Source organism: Salvelinus alpinus, chromosome 3, assembly GCF_045679555.1.
Source record: "Salvelinus alpinus chromosome 3, SLU_Salpinus.1, whole genome shotgun sequence".
Classification (NCBI taxonomy): Eukaryota; Metazoa; Chordata; class Actinopteri; order Salmoniformes; family Salmonidae; genus Salvelinus; species Salvelinus alpinus.
Window position 1 is genome coordinate 107,814,554 of NC_092088.1, and position 19,806 is coordinate 107,834,359.

General features: G+C 49.0%; 1 protein-coding gene across 3 annotated transcripts in view; it reads left to right on the plus strand.

Moving 5' to 3' along the window:
• LOC139571666 (probable JmjC domain-containing histone demethylation protein 2C) overlaps positions 1-19,806 on the plus strand; it is a 222,486-nt gene that overhangs the window by 93,502 nt on the left and 109,178 nt on the right. For all 3 annotated transcript variants that reach the window (XM_071394748.1, XM_071394750.1, XM_071394749.1), the window contains exon 3: positions 17,753-17,866. In XM_071394748.1, the coding sequence (XP_071250849.1) occupies positions 17,753-17,866 (114 nt within the window). The remainder of the gene's footprint in view (positions 1-17,752; positions 17,867-19,806) is intronic.

The window sequence follows — 19,806 nt, forward strand, 5'->3', positions numbered from 1 at the left end:
GTGATGCTCCAGAGCTTTGTGTAGTTTCAGCCAGTAGTTAGTGATGCTCCAGACCTTTGTGTAGTTTCAGCCAGTAGTTAGTGATGCTCCAGACCTTTGTGTAGTTTCAGCCGGTAGTTAGTGATGCTCCAGACCTTTGTGTAGTTTCAGCCGGTAGTTAGTGATGCTCCAGAGCTTTGTGTAGTTTCAGCCAGTAGTTAGTGATGCTCCAGACCTTTGTGTAGTTTCAGCCGGTAGTTAGTGATGCTCCAGAGCTTTGTGTAGTTTCAGCCGGTAGTTAGTGATGCTCCGGACCTTTGTGTAGTTTCAGCCGGTAGTTAGTGATGCTCCAGAGCTTTGTGTAGTTTCAGCCGGTAGTTAGTGATGCTCCAGACCTTTGTGTAGTTTCAGCCGGTAGTTAGTGATGCTCCAGACCTTTGTGTAGTTTCAGCCGGTAGTTAGTGATGCTCCAGAGCTTTGTGTAGTTTCAGCCAGTAGTTAGTGATGCTCCAGAGCTTTGTGTAGTTTCAGCCAGTAGTTAGTGATGCTCCAGACCTTTGTGTAGTTTCAGCCAGTAGTTAGTGATGCTCCAGACCTTTGTGTAGTTTCAGCCAGTAGTTAGTGATGCTCCAGACCTTTGTGTAGTTTCAGCCGGTAGTTAGTGATGCTCCAGACCTTTGTGTAGTTTCAGCCGGTAGTTAGTGATGCTCCAGAGCTTTGTGTAGTTTCAGCCGGTAGTTAGTGATGCTCCAGACCTTTGTGTAGTTTCAGCCGGTAGTTAGTGATGCTCCAGAGCTTTGTGTAGTTTCAGCCGGTAGTTAGTGATGCTCCAGAGCTTTGTGTAGTTTCAGCCGGTAGTTAGTGATGCTCCAGAGCTTTGTGTAGTTTCAGCCGGTAGTTAGTGATGCTCCAGAGCTTTGTGTAGTTTCAGCCGGTAGTTAGTGATGCTCCAGAGCTTTGTGGAGTTTCAGCCAGTAGTTAGTGATGCCCCAGAGCTTTGTGGAGTTTCAGCCAGTAGTTAGTGATGCCCCAGAGCTTTGTGGAGTTTCAGCCAGTAGTTAGTGATGCTCCAGACCTTTGTGTAGTTTCAGCCGGTAGTTAGTGATGCTCCAGAGCTTTGTGTAGTTTCAGCCGGTAGTTAGTGATGCTCCAGACCTTTGTGTAGTTTCAGCCAGTAGTTAGTGATGCTCCAGACCTTTGTGTAGTTTCAGCCAGTAGTTAGTGATGCTCCAGACCTTTGTGTAGTTTCAGCCGGTAGTTAGTGATGCTCCAGACCTTTGTGTAGTTTCAGCCAGTAGTTAGTGAACCGGTCCCTGAAGAGTTTACACAGTTGTGTACCAAACAAAATATGTTATGTCCTGCAAAAAATGATATATATTAAAAGATTGCAATTCATATGAATTGTTACGAATTCCAATTCATACAATATGTTATGAATTTGTAAGTGCTTAAGATTCCGGACTGCATCTTTTAATATTCTGAAATGTATTTAGGTCCTAAATGAGCCTCTAGCCAGTCAGGTATTGGATATAACTTAGTTATGCTGTCTCTGTCTCTGTGGTGAAGAAGTCAACAGCTTAGCTATTCTATTCATAGAGGACTGGAATATAGAGCTGCTCCCTGACAGCTTGGTTATTCATGTAGAGGACTGGAATATAGAGCTGCTCCCTGACAGCTTGGTTAGTCATGTAGAGGACTGGAATATAGAGCTGCTCCTTGACAGCTTGGTTAGTCATGTAGAGGACTGGAATATAGAGCTGCTCCCTGACAGCTTGGTTATTCATGTAGAGGACTGGAATATAGAGCTGCTCCCTGACAGCTTGGCTATTCATGTAGAGGACTGGAATATAGAGCTGCTCCCTGACAGCTTGGTTATTCATGTAGAGGACTGGAATATAGAGCTGCTCCCTGACAGCTTGGCTAGTCATGTAGAGGACTGGAATATAGAGCTGCTCCCTGACAGCTTGGCTAGTCATGTAGAGGACTGGAATATAGAGCTGCACACTGACAGCTTGGTTATTCATGTAGAGGCTGGAATATAGAGCTGCTCCCTGACAGCTTGGCTATTCATGTAGAGGACTGGAATATAGAGCTGCTCCCTGACAGCTTGGTTATTCATGTAGAGGACTGGAATATAGAGCTGCTCCCTGACAGCTTGGTTATTCATGTAGAGGCTGGAATATAGAGCTGCTCCCTGACAGCTTGGCTGGTCATGTAGAGGACTGGAATATAGAGCTGCTCCCTGACAGCTTGGCTAGTCATGTAGAGGACTGGAATATAGAGCTGCTCCCTGACAGCTTGGCTAGTCATGTAGAGGACTGGAATATAGAGCTGCTCCCTGACAGCTTGGTTATTCATGTAGAGGACTGGAATATAGAGCTGCTCCCTGACAGCTTGGTTATTCATGTAGAGGACTGGAATATAGAGCTGCTCCCTGACAGCTTGGTTATTCATGTAGAGGACTGGAATATAGAGCTGCTACCTGACAGCTTGGCTAGTCATGTAGAGGACTGGAATATAGAGCTGCTCCCTGACAGCTTGGCTATTCATGTAGAGGACTGGAATATAGAGCTGCTCCCTGACAGCTATTCTATTCATGTAGAGGACTGGAATATAGAGCTGCTCCCTGACAGCTTGGCTATTCATGTAGAGGACTGGAATATAGAGCTGCTCACTGACAGCTTGGCTAGTCATGTAGAGGACTGGAATATAGAGCTGCTCCCTGACAGCTTGGCTAGTCATGTAGAGGACTGGAATATAGAGCTGCTCCCTGACAGCTTGGCTGGTCATGTAGAGGACTGTCTGTGTGCTGTAGGGAGAGACATGTCTGTGTTCTACTGTGACCTTCATCAGATAACAGCGTTTTATTCCCCCCCGGCTGTCGGAACCTTTCACAGGATGATGAAGCCTCGACACACACACACACACACACACACACACACACTACTTAGCTCTGCATGAGCTGCAGCCCACTCCTTTGCATTCCAGTGCACTCAGCCTTATCAAATATTTACTGTTGAGTTATGACTGCGGCCCGCTCTGCAAGGGAACGGACGGGGAAGGCCGATGTTTAGGGATGAGGCCCGCTCTGCAAGGGAACGGACGGGGAAGGCCGATGTTTAGGGATGAGGCCCGCTCTGCAAGGGAACGGACAGGGAAGGCCGATGTTTAGGGTTGCTGCCTGCTCTGCAAGGGAACGGACAGGGAAGGCCGATGTTTAGGGATGAGGCCCGCTCTGCAAGGGAACGGACAGGGAAGGCCGATGTTTAGGGTTGCTGCCTGCTCTGCGAGGGAACGGACGGGGAAGGCCGATGTTTAGGGATGAGGCCCGCTCTGCAAGGGAACGGACGGGGAAGGCCGATGTTTAGGGTTGCTGCCTGCTCTGCAAGGGAACGGACGGGGAAGGCCGATGTTTAGGGATGAGGCCCGCTCTGCAAGGGAACGGACGGGGAAGGCCGATGTTTAGGGATGAGGCCCGCTCTGCAAGGGAACGGACGGGGAAGGCCGATGTTTAGGGATGAGGCCCGCTCTGCAAGGGAACGGACGGGGAAGGCCGATGTTTAGGGATGAGGCCCGCTCTGCAAGGGAACGGACGGGGAAGGCCGATGTTTAGGGATGAGGCCCGCTCTGCAAGGGAACGGACAGGGAAGGGGATGGCCGATGTTTAGGGAATGCTTTGTCTGCCGAGTTGAAGGCTGAATGGACATGCTCTCTCAGAGAACCCGGTGGTCTTTTCTCCCTGACAGATGAAAGGAGACTGGTGTTTCTCTGTGTGTATCTGTGTGTATTCTGAAGCCATTATTACGTAATTCCTCTGTCAACACACAGCACTGTGACAGGGAGGGATTCCTCTGTCAACACACAGCCCTGTGACAGGGAGGGATTCCTCTGTCAATAAACAGCACTGTGACAGGGAGGGATTCCTCTGTCAACCCACAGCACTGTGACAGGGAGGGATTCCTCTGTCAACACACAGCACTGTGACAGGGAGGGATTCCTCTGTCAACACACAGCACTGTGACAGGGAGGGATTCCTCTGTCAACACACAGCACTGTGACAGGGAGGGATTCCTCTGTCAACACACAGCACTGTGACAGGGAGGGATTCCTCTGTCAACACACAGCACTGTGACAGGGAGGGATTCCTCTGTCAACACACAGCACTGTGACAGGGAGGGATTCCTCTGTCAACAAACAGCACTGTGACAGGGAGGGATTCCTCTGTCAACACACAGCACTGTGACAGGGAGGGATTCCTCTGTCAACACACAGCACTGTGACAGGGAGGAATCCTCTGTCAACACACAGCACTGTGACAGGGAGGGATTCCTCTGTCAACACACAGCAGTGTGACAGGGAGGGATTCCTCTGTCAACACACAGCACTGTGACAGGGAGGGATTCCTCTGTCAACAAACAGCACTGTGACAGGGAGGGATTCCTCTGTCAACACACAGCACTGTGACAGGGAGGGATTCCTCTGTCAACACACAGCACTGTGACAGGGAGGGATTCCTCTGTCAACACACAGCACTGTGACAGGGATGGATTCCTCTGTCAACACACAGCCCTGTGACAGGGAGGGATTCCTCTGTCAACCCACAGCACTGTGACAGGGAGGGATTCCTCTGTCAACACACAGCACTGTGACAGGGAGGGATTCTTCTGTCAACACACAGCACCGTGACAGGGAGGGATTCCTCTGTCAACACACAGCCCTGTGACAGGGAGGGATTCCTCTGTCAACCCACAGCACTGTGACAGGGAGGGATTCCTCTGTCAACACACAGCCCTGTGACAGGGAGGGATTCCTCTGTCAACACACAGCCCTGTGACAGGGAGGGATTCCTCTGTCAACACACATTACTGTGACAGGGAGGGATTCCTCTGTCAACACACATCGCTGTGACAGGGAGGGATTCTTCTGTCAACACACAGCGCTGTGACACGGAGGGATTCCTCTGTCAACACACAGCGCTGTGACAGGGAGGGATTCCTCTGTCAACACACAGCGCTGTGACAGGGAGGGATTCCTCTGTCAACACACAGCCCTGTGACAGGGAGGGATTCCTCTATCAACACACAGCACTGTGACAGGGAGGGATTCCTCTGTCAACACACAGCACTGTGACAGGGAGGGATTCCTCTGTCAACACACAGCGCTGTGACAGGGAGGGATTCCTCTGTCAACATACAGCCCTGTGACAGGGAGGGATTCTCTGGTGGATAGTGGCAGATGTGACCAAATTGTTTGTGTTCAAATTGTATTTGTCACATGCTTCGTAAAACAACAGGTGTGGACTAATAGTGAATCAATCAATCAATCAATGTATTTATAAAGCCCTTCTAACATCAGCTGATGTCACAAAGTGCTGTACAGAAACCCAGCCTAAAACCCCCAACAGCAAGCAATGCAGGTGTAGAAGCACGGTGGCTAGGAAAAACTCCCTAGAAAAGCCAAAACCTAGGAAGAAACCTAGAGAGGAACCAGGCTATGAGGGGTGGCCTAAAGGGTCAATGCTTATAGTCCAGGTAACTATTTGGTTACTACTACCGCAGGGTCCTGTTGGTTCCGGTACCGCAGGGTCCTGTTGGTTCCGCAGGGTCCTGTTGGTTTCGGCACCGCAGGGTCCTGTTGGTTCCGGTACCGCAGGGTCCTGTTGGTCCCGGTACCGCAGGGTCCTGTTGGTTTCGGCACCGCAGGGTCCTGTTGGTTCCGGTACCGTAGGGTCCTGTTGGTTCCGGTACCGTAGGGTCCTGTTGGTTCCGGCACCGCAGGGTCCTGTTGGTTCCGGTACCGCAGGGTCCTGTTGGTTCCGCAGGGTCCTGTTGGTTCCGGTACCGCAGGGTCCTGTTGGTTCCGCAGGGTCCTGTTGGTTCCGGTACCGTAGGGTCCTGTTGGTTCCGGTACCGCAGGGTCCTGTTGGTTCCGCAGGGTCCTGTTGGTTCCGGTACCTCAGGGTCCTGTTGGTTCCGTAGGGTCCTGTTGGTTCCGGTACTGCAGGGTCCTGTTGGTTCCGGTACCGCAGGGTCCTGTTGGTTCCGGTACCGTAGGGTCCTGTTGGTTCCGGTACCGCGGGGTTCTGTTGGTTTCGGCACCGCAGGGTCCTGTTGGGTCCGGCTCCGTAGGGTCCTGTTGGTTCCGGTACCGTAGGGTCCTGTTGGTTCCGGTACCGCAGGGTCCTGTTGGTTCCGGTACCGCAGGGTCCTGTTGGTTCCGGCACCGCAGGGTCCTGTTGGTTCCGGTACCGCAGGGTCCTGTTGGTTCCGGTACCGTAGGGTCCTGTTGGTTCCGGTACCGTAGGGTCCTGTTGGTTCCGGTACCGCAGGGTCCTGTTGGTTCCGCAGGGTCCTGTTGGTTCCGGTACCGCAGGGTCCTGTTGGTTCCGCAGGGTCCTGTTGGTTCCGGTACCGTAGGGTCCTGTTGGTTCCGGTACCGCAGGGTCCTGTTGGTTCCGCAGGGTCCTGTTGGTTCCGGTACCTCAGGGTCCTGTTGGTTCCGTAGGGTCCTGTTGGTTCCGGTACTGCAGGGTCCTGTTGGTTCCGGTACTGCAGGGTCCTGTTGGTTCCGGTACCGCAGGGTCCTGTTGGTTCCGGTTCTGTAGGGTCCTGTTGGTTCCGGTACTGCTTGCCATGTGTCACAGAGATTTGGGTGGCTGCAGTCTGTGGGAGGCTGCAGTCTGTGGGAGGCTGCAGTCTGTGGGAGGCTCTGCAGTCTGTGGGAGGCGCTGGAGTCTGTGGGAGACTCTGGAGTCTGTGGGAGACTCTGGAGTCTGTGGGAGACTCTGGAGTCTGTGGGAGGCTCTGGAGTCTGTGGGAGGCTCTGGAGTCTGTGGAGTCTGTGGGAGGCTCTGGAGTCTGTGGGAGGCTCTGGAGTCTGTGGGAGGCTCTGGAGTCTGTGGGAGGCTCTGGAGTCTGTGGGTGGCTGCAGTCTGTGGGTGAGGCTGCAGTCTGTGGGTGAGGCTGCAGTCTGTGGGAGAGGCTGCAGTCTGTGGGAGAGGCTGCAGTCTGTGGGAGAGGCTGCAGTCTGTGGGAGAGGCTGCAGTCTGTGGGTGAGGCTGCAGTCTGTGGGTGAGGCTGCAGTCTGTGGGTGAGGCTGCAGTCTGTGGGTGAGGCTGCAGTCTGTGGGTGAGGCTGCAGTCTGTGGGTGAGGCTGCAGTCTGTGGGTGAGGCTGCAGTCTGTGGGTGAGGCTGCAGTCTGTGGGTGAGGCTGCAGTCTGTGGGTGAGGCTGCAGTCTGTGGGTGAGGCTGCAGTCTGTGGGTGAGGCTGCAGTCTGTGGGTGAGGCTGCAGTCTGTGGGTGAGGCTGCAGTCTGTGGGTGAGGCTGCAGTCTGTGGGTGAGGCTGCAGTCTGTGGGTGAGGCTGCAGTCTGTGGGTGAGGCTGCAGTCTGTGGGTGAGGCTGCAGTCTGTGGGTGAGGCTGCAGTCTGTGGGTGAGGCTGCAGTCTGTGGGAGAGGCTGCAGTCTGTGGGAGAGGCTGCAGTCTGTGGGAGAGGCTGCAGTCTGTGGGAGAGGCTGCAGTCTGTGGGAGAGGCTGCAGTCTGTGGGAGAGGCTGCAGTCTGTGGGTGAGGCTGCAGTCTGTGGGTGAGGCTGCAGTCTGTGGGTGAGGCTGCAGTCTGTGGGGGAGGCTGCAGTCTGTGGGGGAGGCTGCAGTCTGGGGGAGGCTGCAGTCTGGGGGAGGCTGCAGTCTGGGGGAGAGGCTGCAGTCTGTGGGAGAGGCTGCAGTCTGTGGGAGAGGCTGCAGTCTGTGGGAGAGGCTGCAGTCTGTGGGTGAGGCTGCAGTCTGTGGGTGAGGCTGCAGTCTGTGGGTGAGGCTGCAGTCTGTGGGTGAGGCTGCAGTCTGTGGGTGAGGCTGCAGTCTGTGGGTGAGGCTGCAGTCTGTGGGAGAGGCTGCAGTCTGTGGGAGAGGCTGCAGTCTGTGGGAGAGGCTGCAGTCTGTGGGAGAGGCTGCAGTCTGTGGGAGAGGCTGCAGTCTGTGGGAGAGGCTGCAGTCTGTGGGAGAGGCTGCAGTCTGTGGGAGAGGCTGCAGTCTGTGGGTGAGGCTGCAGTCTGTGGGTGAGGCTGCAGTCTGTGGGTGAGGCTGCAGTCTGTGGGGGAGGCTGCAGTCTGTGGGGGAGGCTGCAGTCTGGGGGAGGCTGCAGTCTGGGGGAGGCTGCAGTCTGGGGGAGAGGCTGCAGTCTGTGGGAGAGGCTGCAGTCTGTGGGAGAGGCTGCAGTCTGTGGGAGAGGCTGCAGTCTGTGGGTGAGGCTGCAGTCTGTGGGTGAGGCTGCAGTCTGTGGGTGAGGCTGCAGTCTGTGGGTGAGGCTGCAGTCTGGGGGAGGCTGCAGTCTGGGGGAGGCTGCAGTCTGTGGGAGAGGCTGCAGTCTGTGGGAGAGGCTGCAGTCTGTGGGAGAGGCTGCAGTCTGTGGGAGGCTGCAGTCTCTGTACGTGTGCCACTGTGTGTCTTATTACAGGACGGGGAGAAACGGTCATTTGACGGTCAACGTCTAATTTCCTTTCATTTGAAACATGTTTGCTCCGGTCTGAGTCAAACAATACAGCCTTTATGAGAAAGGGATGTTTGGAAGAGAGACTGCAGATTGAAGAACCAAAGGGAACTGACACATCCTGTTTTACCAAGAGGGATCAGTGCTAGTCAGTAGTAAGTGCTTTGACAGAGTTGACATTATAGTGGCCATTTTGTTGCGTCTTGTATTCAAAAGTGACTGAAGACTGTGAGAGAGTAGTGTTATTTCTGTCTCACAGATGTGTTCTGTTTATATCAGCCAGGCCTGGGGAACCGTCTGAGGATTAACAGTGTTTATATCAGCCAGGCCTGGGGAACCGTCTGAGGTTTAACAGTGTTTATATCAGCCAGGCCTGGTGAACCATCTGAGGTTTAACAGTGTTTATATCAGCCAGGCCTGGGGAACCATCTGAGGTTTAACAGTGTTTATATCAGCCAGGCCTGGGGAACCGTCTGAGGTTTAACAGTGTTTATATCAGCCAGGCCTGGGGAACCGCCTGAGGTTTAACAGTGTTTATATCAGCCAGGCCTGGGGAACCATCTGAGGTTTAACAGTGTTTATATCAGCCAGGCCTGGGGAACCGTCTGAGGTTTAACAGTGTTTATACTGTATCTGTTGTCATTACTGCTCTATTATATTACTGTGGGAAACCAGGTTATATTACTGTGGGAAACCAGGTTATATTACTGTGGGAAACCAGGTTATATTACTGGGGAAAACCAGGTTATATTACTGTGGAAACCAGGTTATATTACTGGGAAAACCAGGTTATATTACTGTGGGAAACCAGGTTATATTACTGTGGGAAACCAGGTTATATTACTGGGGGAAACCAGGTTATATTACTGGGGGAAACCAGGTTATATTACTGGGGAAACCAGGTTATATTACTGGGGGAAACCAGGTTATATTACTGGGGGAAACCAGGTTATATTACTGGGGGAAACCAGGTTATATTACTGGGGGAAACCAGGTTATATTACTGGGGGAAACCAGGTTATATTACTGGGGGAAACCAGGTTATATTACTGGGGGAAACCAGGTTATATTACTGGGGGAAACCAGGTTATATTACTGGGGGAAACCAGGTTATATTACTGGGGGAAACCAGGTTATATTACTGGGGGAAACCAGGTTATATTACTGGGGGAAACCAGGTTATATTACTGGGGGAAACCAGGTTATATTACTGGGGGAAACCAGGTTATATTACTGGGGGAAACCAGGTTATATTACTGGGGGAAACCAGGTTATATTACTGGGGGATACCAGGTTATATTACTGGGGGAAACCAGGTTATATTACTGGGGGAAACCAGGTTATATTACTGGGGGAAACCAGGTTATATTACTGGGGGAAACCAGGTTATATTACTGGGGGAAACCAGGTTATACTGGTCTGTTTCTCTGTTATATTACTGTGGGAAACCAGGTTATATTACTGGGGGAAACCAGGTTATATTACTGTGGGAAACCAGGTTATATTACTGGGGGAAACCAGGTTATATTACTGGGGGAAACCAGGTTATATTACTGGGGGAAACCAGGTTATATTACTGGGGGAAACCAGGTTATATTACTGGGGGGAACCAGGTTATATTACTGGGGGATACCAGGTTATATTACTGGGGGAAACCAGGTTATATTACTGGGGGAAACCAGGTTATATTACTGGGGGAAACCAGGTTATATTACTGGGGGAAACCAGGTTATATTACTGGGGGAAACCAGGTTATATTACTGGGGGAAACCAGGTTATATTACTGGGGGAAACCAGGTTATACTGGTCTGTTTCTCTGTTATATTACTGTGGGAAACCAGGTTATATTACTGGGGGAAACCACTTTATATTACTGGGGGAAACCAGGTTATACTGGTCTGTTTCTCTGTTATATTACTGTGGGAAACCAGGTTATATTACTGTGGGAAACCAGGTTATATTACTGGGGGAAACCAGGTTATATTACTGGGGGAAACCAGGTTATATTACTGGGGGAAACCAGGTTATATTACTGGGGGAAACCAGGTTATATTACTGGGGGAAACCAGGTTATATTACTGGGGGAAACCAGGTTATATTACTGGGGGAAACCAGGTTATATTACTGGGGGAAACCAGGTTATATTACTGGGGGAAACCAGGTTATATTACTGGGGGAAACCAGGTTATATTACTGGGGGAAACCAGGTTATATTACTGGGGGAAACCAGGTTATATTACTGGGGGAAACCAGGTTATATTACTGGGGGAAACCAGGTTATATTACTGGGGGAAACCAGGTTATATTACTGGGGGAAACCAGGTTATATTACTGGGGGAAACCAGGTTATATTACTGGGGGAAACCAGGTTATATTACTGGGGGAAACCAGGTTATATTACTGGGGGAAACCAGGTTATATTACTGGGGGAAACCAGGTTATATTACTGGGGGAAACCAGGTTATATTACTGGGGGAAACCAGGTTATATTACTGGGGAAACCAGGTTATATTACTGGGGGAAACCAGGTTATATTACTGGGGGATACCAGGTTATATTACTGGGGGATACCAGGTTATATTACTGGGGGAAACCAGGTTATATTACTGGGGGAAACCAGGTTATATTACTGGGGGAAACCAGGTTATATTACTGGGGGAAACCAGGTTATATTACTGGGGGATACCAGGTTATATTACTGGGGGAAACCAGGTTATATTACTGGGGGAAACCAGGTTATATTACTGGGGGAAACCAGGTTATATTACTGGGGGAAACCAGGTTATATTACTGGGGGAAACCAGGTTATATTACTGTGGGAAACCAGGTTATATTACTGTGAGAAACCAGGTTATATTACTGGGGGAAATCAGGTTATATTACTGGGGGAAACCAGGTTATATTACTGGGGGAAACCAGGTTATATTACTGGGGGAAACCAGGTTATATTACTGGGGGAAACCAGGTTATACTGGTCTGTTTCTCTGTTATATTACTGTGGGAAACCAGGTTATATTACTGTGGGAAACCAGGTTATATTACTGTGGGAAACCAGGTTATATTACTGTGGGAAACCAGGTTATATTACTGTGGGAAACCAGGTTATATTACTGGGGGAAACCAGGTTATATTACTGGGGGAAACCAGGTTATATTACTGGGGGAAACCAGGTTATATTACTGGGGGAAACCAGGTTATATTACTGGGGGAAACCAGGTTATATTACTGTGGGAAACCAGGTTATATTACTGGGGGAAACCGGGTTATATTACTGTGGGAAACCGGGTTATATTACTGGGGGAAACCAGGTTATATTACTGGGGGAAACCAGGTTATATTACTGGGGGAAACCGGGTTATATTACTGGGGGAAACCAGGTTATATTACTGGGGGAAACCAGGTTATATTACTGGGGGAAACCAGGTTATATTACTGGGGGAAACCAGGTTATATTACTGGGGGAAACCAGGTTATATTACTGGGGGAAACCAGGTTATATTACTGGGGGAAACCAGGTTATATTACTGGGGGGAACCAGGTTATATTACTGGGGGGAACCAGGTTATATTACTGGGGGAAACCAGGTTATATTACTGGGGGAAACCAGGTTATATTACTGGGGGAAACCAGGTTATATTACTGGGAGAAACTCATGTTTACATTCCCTAAGCACGTGAAATGGATTATAAGCAAAAGAGAAATAACCAATGGAAATGAACAGTAAACATTACACTCACAGACGTTCCAGAAGAATAAAGACATTTCAAATGTCTTAATAATGTAAAAATAATTAAAGTACCAAAGGGAAAATAAATAAACATAAATATGGGTTGTATTTACAATGGTGTTTGTTCTTCACTGGTTGCCCTTTTCTTGGGAGTTTATCAAAATTGGGTTTGTTCTGGAATTCTTTGTGCGTCTGTGTGATCTGAGGGATCTCTGTGACCGACCGGCTCGATTCAGTCTTGTGTATCAACATTTGAAATGTTTTTTATTTTATTTTTTACATTGGATAAAAGCGGAGGCTCGGAGATAGATAATTGTATATATTACAATACAGTCGAGGAACAATGGCAAAGTAATTCTGCTTTGAAAGTTGATGAACTTTTGAGAAAATGTCCCTTGAATGTTTTGGTACCTACTGGGGAGCTCTTTGTCTCCGCCCATTCAGCATCGTTCACACCCTCTAAAGCTTTAGCCCCACCCATCTCTTTAAGGATTCACCTGTGAAGCCATGTACTCAACAACCAAAGATTTCAAGACTATAGACTGGTAAATGTCATCTGGAGTGTGGGCCCAGAGTATGGGCCTGCATAGTTGAGGCTTTTGTTTAGACATGTAGCTAGCTAGCTAAACAATGACCCATAATCCCAACTCATGACATTACTACCCTGCATGAATCTACAGGTAGATAACCAACCAGGTTCAATGTTAGCTAGCCATAACTAGCAATGCAAATGGCTCTGAGAGAGTAATATTACTATACAGATCATACATGTAATGTTAGCTAGCGAGCCAGCTAACATTAGCTAGCTATCTAACAGTACACTTTAATTTGAGAAGAAAATTACTTTCTGACACAATGGTCAGGTATTCTGCCACCCCTCTCTCTCTCTCTCTCTCTCTCTCTCTCTCTCTCTCTCTCTCTCTCTCTCTCTCTCTCTCTCTCTCTCTCTCTCTCTCTCTCTCTGTCTCTGTCTCTCTTTCCCTCTCTCTTTGTGTCTCTCTGTCTCTTCCCTCTCTCTGTCTCTCTCTCTGTCTCTCTCTCTGTCTCTCTCTCTGTCTCTCTCTCTCTCTCTCTCTCTCTCTCTCTCTCTCTCTCTCTCTCTCTCTCTCTCTCTCTCTGTCTCTTCCCTCTCTCTCTCTGTCTCTTCCCTCTCTCTCTCTCTCTCTCTCTGTCTCTTCCCTCTCTCTCTCTCTCTCTCTGTCTCTCTCTCTCTCTCTCTCTCTCTCTGTCTCTTCCCTCTCTCTCTGTCTCTTCCCTCTCTCTCTTCTCTCTCTCTCTGTCTCTCTCTCTGTCTCTTCCCTCTCTCTCTCTCTCTCTCTCTCTCTCTCTCTCTGTCTCTCTCTCTGTCTCTTCCCTCTCTCTCTCCGTCTCTTCCCTCTCTCTCTCTCTCTCTCTCTCTCTCTCTGTCTCTCTGTCTCTCTGTCTCTTCCCTCTCTCTCTCTGTCTCTCTCTCTCTCTCTGTCTCTTCTCTCTCTCTCTGTCTCTGTCTCTTCTCCCTCTCTCTCTCTGTCTCTTCCCTCTCTCTCTCTCTCTCTCTCTCTGTCTCCTCTCTCTCTCTCTCGCGCTCTCTCTCTCTCTCTCTCTCTCTCGCTCTGTCTCTCGCTGGTTCTGTGTCTGTGAGTTTCTATATTTATCTGCCCTAGGACAGTCAGATGGAGCTCCTGCCTGCAGTGCACCACAGGGTTGTTTGGACAGCAGCTGTAGCCTCGTTTCAACTCCTCCGATTAGTGACTGTTGACACACAACACTGGCTGTCCACCAAATGGACCCTATTCCCTATGTAGTGCTCTACCTGGGGTTGTGGTTGGGTTGGGGTTGTGGTTGGGTTGTATTGTGGTTGGCGTTGTGGTTGTGTTGTGGTTGGGGTTGTGGTTTGGTTGTATTGTATTGTGGTTGGGTTGTGTTGTGGTTGTGTTGTGGTTGTGTTGTGTTGTTGTTGGGTTACTGAACTCTGTTGCTGTGTTATTCTGCGTTAGCTCTGTGACACCACATGGAGAGAGGAGGTTCATAGACTGGTTTAGACTGGTCTCCTGGTTTAATACTCTGCTGTGTCTGCTGTGTCTGGTTTAGACTGGTCTCCTGGTTTAATACCCTGCTGTGTCTGGTTTAGACTGGTCTCCTGGTTTAATACCCTGCTGTGTCTGGTTTAGACTGGTCTCCTGGTTTAATACCCTGCTGTGACGCTGTGTCTGGTTTAGACTGGTCTCCTGGTTTAATACCCTGCTGTGTCTGCTGTGACGCTGTGTCTGGTTTAGACTGGTCTCCTGGTTTAATACCCTGCTGTGACGCTGTGTCTGGTTTAGACTGGTCTCCTGGTTTAATACCCTGCTGTGACGCTGTGTCTGGTTTAGACTGGTCTCCTGGTTTAATACCCTGCTGTGTGCTGCTGTGTCTGGTTTAGACTGGTCTCCTGGTTTAATACTCTGCTGTGTCTGCTGTGTCTGGTTTAGACTGGTCTCCTGGTTTAATACCCTGCTGTGTCTGCTGTGACGCTGTGTCTGGTTTAGACTGGTCTCCTGGTTTAATACCCTGCTGTGACGCTGTGTCTGGTTTAGACTGGTCTCCTGGTTTAATACCCTGCTGTGACGCTGAGTCTGGTTTAGACTGGTCTGATGGTTTAATACCCTGCTGTGACGCTGTGTCTGGTTTAGACTGGTCTCCTGGTTTAATACCCTGCTGTGTCTGCTGTGACGCTGTGTCTGGTTTAGACTGGTCTCCTGGTTTAATACCCTGCTGTGACGCTGTGTCTGGTTTAGACTGGTCTCCTGGTTTAATACCCTGCTGTGACGCTGTGTCTGGTTTAGACTGGTCTCCTGGTTTAATACCCTGCTGTGACGCTGTGTGATGTGCAGCCGTCAACTCACCTACCAGACGGTGTTTAATCACTTAGTGATGGTCACCTACCAGACGGTGTTTAATCACTTAGTGATGGTCACCTACCAGACGGTGTTTAATCACTTAGTGATGGTCACCTACCAGACGGTGTTTAATCACTTAGTGATGGTCACCTACCAGACGGTGTTTAATCACTTAGTGATGGTCACCTACCAGACGGTGTTTAATCACTTAGTGATGGTCACCTACCAGACGGTGTTTAATCACTTAGTGATGGTCACCTACCAGACGGTGTTTAATCACTTAGTGATGGTCACCTACCAGACGGTGTTTACTCACTTAGTGATGGTCACCTACCAGACGGTGTTTAATCACTTAGTGATGGTCACCTACCAGACGGTGTTTAATCACTTAGTGATGGCCACCTACCAGACGGTGTTTACTCACTTAGTGATGGCCACCTACCAGACCGTGTTTAATCACTTAGTGATGGTCACCTACCAGACCGTGTTTAATCACTTAGTGATGGTCACCTACCAGACCGTGTTTAATCACTTAGTGATGGTCACCTACCAGACGGTGTTTAATCATTTAGTGATGGTCACCTACCAGACCGTGTTTAATCACTTAGTGATGGTCACCTACCAGACTGTGTTTACTCACTTAGTGATGGTCACCTACCAGACCGTGTTTAATCACTTAGTGATGGTCACCTACCAGACCGTGTTTAATCACTTAGTGATGGTCACCTACCAGACGGTGTTTAATCACTTAGTGATGGTCACCTACCAGACGCTGTTTACTCACTTAGTGATGGTCACCTACCAGACAGTGTTTAATCACTTAGTGATGGTCACCTACCAGACGCTGTTTACTCACTTAGTGATGGTCACCTACCAGACGGTGTTTAATCACTTAGTGGTGGTCACCTACCAGACTGTGTTTAATCACTTAGTGATGGTCACCTACCAGACCGTGTTTAATCACTTAGTGATGGTCACCTACCAGACAGTGTTTAATCACTTAGTGGTGGTCACCTACCAGACTGTGTTTAATCACTTAGTGATGGTCACCTACCAGACGGTGTTTAATCACTTAGTGATGGTCACCTACCAGACTGTGTTTAATCACTTAGTGATGTTTCACCTACCAGACCGTGTTTAATCACTTAGTGATGGTCACCTACCAGACGGTGTTTAATCACTTAGTGATGGTCACCTACCAGACGGTGTTTAATCACAGTCACCTGTGTTTAATCACCTAGTGATTAACATTCCCTGGGTTAGATTCATGCTACTGATACTAAAACTCTGTTCCCTGCTCTGTTCCCTGCTCTGTTCCCTGCTCTTCCATGATGGGGTTTGAAAGGGAGTCTGTCTGAGAAAGAACCCTCCCTACTCAGACACACGCCCAGGCCCTCCCTACTCAGACACACGCCCAGGCCCTCCCTACTCAGACACACGCCCAGGCCCTCCCTACTCAGACACACGCCCAGGCCCTCCCTACTCAGACACACGCCCAGGCCCTCCCTACTCAGACACACGCCCAGGCCCTCCCTACTCAGACACACGCCCAGGCCCTCCCTACTCAGACACACGCCCAGGCCTCCCCTACTCAGACACACGCCCAGGCCCTCCCTACTCAGACACACGCCCAGGCCCTCCCTACTCAGACACACGCCCAGGCCCTCCCTACTCAGACACACGCCCAGGCCCTCCCTACTCAGACACACGCCCAGGCCCTCCCTACTCAGACACACGCCCAGGCCCTCCCTACTCAGACACACGTCCAGGCCACGTGATGGTGTGTTCCTGTACTTTAGCAGTTGGAATGCATCTGAGTGTCTGTGTGACTGTGTGTGTTGCTGCAGCAGTGGAGGGAAGATGAGAGAGTTGAGCCCTGCAGGCAGGCTGGTAGACAGTGACATCAGAGATGGGTGATCAGCGGGGGGGAGAGAGGGAGAAAAGAGGAGGATGAGGCACATCAAAGAGGGACAGGCTGCCTTTGAACTGTCTGATAGCAGCAGCTCTCTGGAGCAGTGTTCCTCTCTCTAGTTGTCTGTCTGTAATGACTTCCATTATTATTATTATCATTACCTTCATTATTATTATTATTATTATTATCATTACCATTTTATCATTTATCATCATTATCATTATTATTATTATCGTTATTACCACCATCATTATAATTATCATCATTATCATTATCAACATCATTATTACCATCATTATTATTATTATTTATCATCATTATTATTATTTATTATTATTTGTTTTTATTAATTATATTTATTTATTATTATTTGTATTTATTATTATCATTATTATCATTATTATTATCATTATTATCATTTTTATTTATTAATTATTATTATTATTATTTGTATTTATTATTATTATTATTATTATTCCTCCCTCCAAACAGTTGTGTTAATTCTGCAGACGTTTTCCCCTGGCTAAATGTTTGACATCTGAATGTTTCAGACGTTCAGTGCTGGTGAGATTCTGCCTGTTTCCCCTCCAGCCTCTAGGAAACAAGTGGGAATTGTTTGTACAGAGTTAGAAAAGACAGTGAAGGCTCTAACTGTGTTTTCCATGTTTCAGACGTTCAGTGCTGGTGAGATTCCGCCTGTTTCCCCTCCAGCCTCTAGGAAACAAGTGGGAATTGTTTGTACAGAGTTAGAAAAGACAGTGAAGGCTCTAACTGTGTTTTCCATGTTTCAGACGTTCAGACCTCTGCTGGGGAAGGCTACTCTGGGTTCCATCACGGCTGTGGAGTTCTTCTCTGACAGACAACTGGACTTCCTGTCTGACCACGGAGCATACCAGCCCTACCAGGTCAGTGGACACACACCCGTACACACATGATTACATACCAGCCCTACCAGGTCAGTGATTACATAGCTGTGGGCACTGGCTCGTTTGTGACACCGTCAAATGAAGGTTCTGGTGATCCTCATTCCATTATGGAGTCATTTCCTGCTCCGCCAATCTGATATTATGGAGGAATTCTCCTAGGAGTCTCTGGAGAAAGACCTGGTCGTTTAGTTGGAGGAATCCCCCAAGGAGTCTCTGGAGAAAGACCTGTCTGTTTAGTTGGAGGAATTCTCCTAGGGTCTCTGGAGAAAGACCTGGTCGTTTAGTTGGAGGAATTCTCCTAGGAGTCTCTGGAGAAAGACCTGTCTGTTTAGTTGGAGGAATTCTCCTAGGAGTCTCTGGAGAAAGACCTGGTCGTTTAGTTGGAGGAATTCTCCTAGGTGTCTCTGGAGAAAGACCTGGTCGTTTAGTTGGAGGAATTCTCCTAGGTGTCTCTGGAGAAAGACCTGGTCGTTTAGTTGGAGGAATTCTCCTAGGTGTCTCTGGAGAAAGACCTGGTCGTTTAGTTGGAGGAATTCTCCTAGGGTCTCTGGAGAAAGACCTGGTCGTTTAGTTGGAGGAATTCTCCTAGGGTCTCTGGAGAAAGACCTGGTCGTTTAGTTGGAGGAATTCTCCTAGGGTCTCTGGAGAAAGACCTGGTCGTTTAGTTGCTCTTCTTTGACAGTGAATATCAGTGGGGTGACTGTATCAGTGGGTTGAATATCAGTGGGTTGAATATCAGTGGGTTGAATATCAGTGGGTTGAATATCAGTGGGGTGAATATCAGTGGGGTGAATATCAGTGGGGTGACTGTATCAGTGGGGTGAATATCAGTGGGGTGAATATCAGTGGGGTGAATATCAGTGGGGTGAATATCAGTGGGGTGAATATCAGTGGGGTGAATATCAGTGGGTTGAATATCAGTGGGTTGAATATCAGTGGGGTGAATATCAGTGGGGTGAATATCAGTGGGGTGAATATCAGTGGGGTGACTGTATCAGTGGGGTGACTGTATCAGTGGGGTGAATATCAGTGGGGTGAATATCAGTGGGGTGAATATCAGTGGGGTGAATATCAGTGGGGTGACTGTATCAGTGGGGTGACTGTATCAGTGGGGTGACTGTATCAGTGGGTTGAATATCAGTGGGGTGACTGTATCAGTGGGGTGACTGTATCAGTGGGTTGAATATCAGTGGGTTGAATATCAGTGGGGTGAATATCAGTGGGGTGACTGTATCGGCTGGTTAGGGTTAGAACTGTGCCACTAATAGAACAGACGGAAGCTCGTACCTCTAAATGAAAGGACGTGAGAGAGAGTTTCCTGTCTCCTGTATTGGGTGGTGTTGTGAGGAGATGGGGGGCTGGGGGTTGTTGTGAGGAGATGGTGGTGGTTGTGAGAGGTTGAGGAGCTATGCTGCTGCATGAGTAATTTCATAGATGAGAACACATTATAGTGACTCATATATCCTGAATGCACAGCAGAGGACAGTTGGCTGCTTCCTTCCTTCTGTGTGGTGTTGATGCTGAGCCTCTTCAGTGGGTAGATAGATACTACATCTCTCTGTCTCTCTGTCTCGCTCTCTCTCTGTGTGTGTACAGGTCTTCAGTGGGTAGATACACTGAACATAAATATAAACTCAACATGTAAAGTATTGGTCCCATGTTTCATGAGGTGAAATAAAAGATCCCAGAAATGTTCCATACACACAAAAAGCTTATTTGTCTGTCGTCCAGAACAGCTGGTGCTCTCATGCTTGGTTGCTTGGCTCAAAGCGAGCGTAGAAGGCATTTAGCTCGTCTGGTAGACTTGCGTCACTGGGCAGCTCGGGGCTGGGTTTTTCTTTCGTAATCTGTGATGGTTTGCTAACCCTGCCATATCTGACGAGCGTAAGAGCCGGCGTAGTAGGATTCGATCTTGGTCC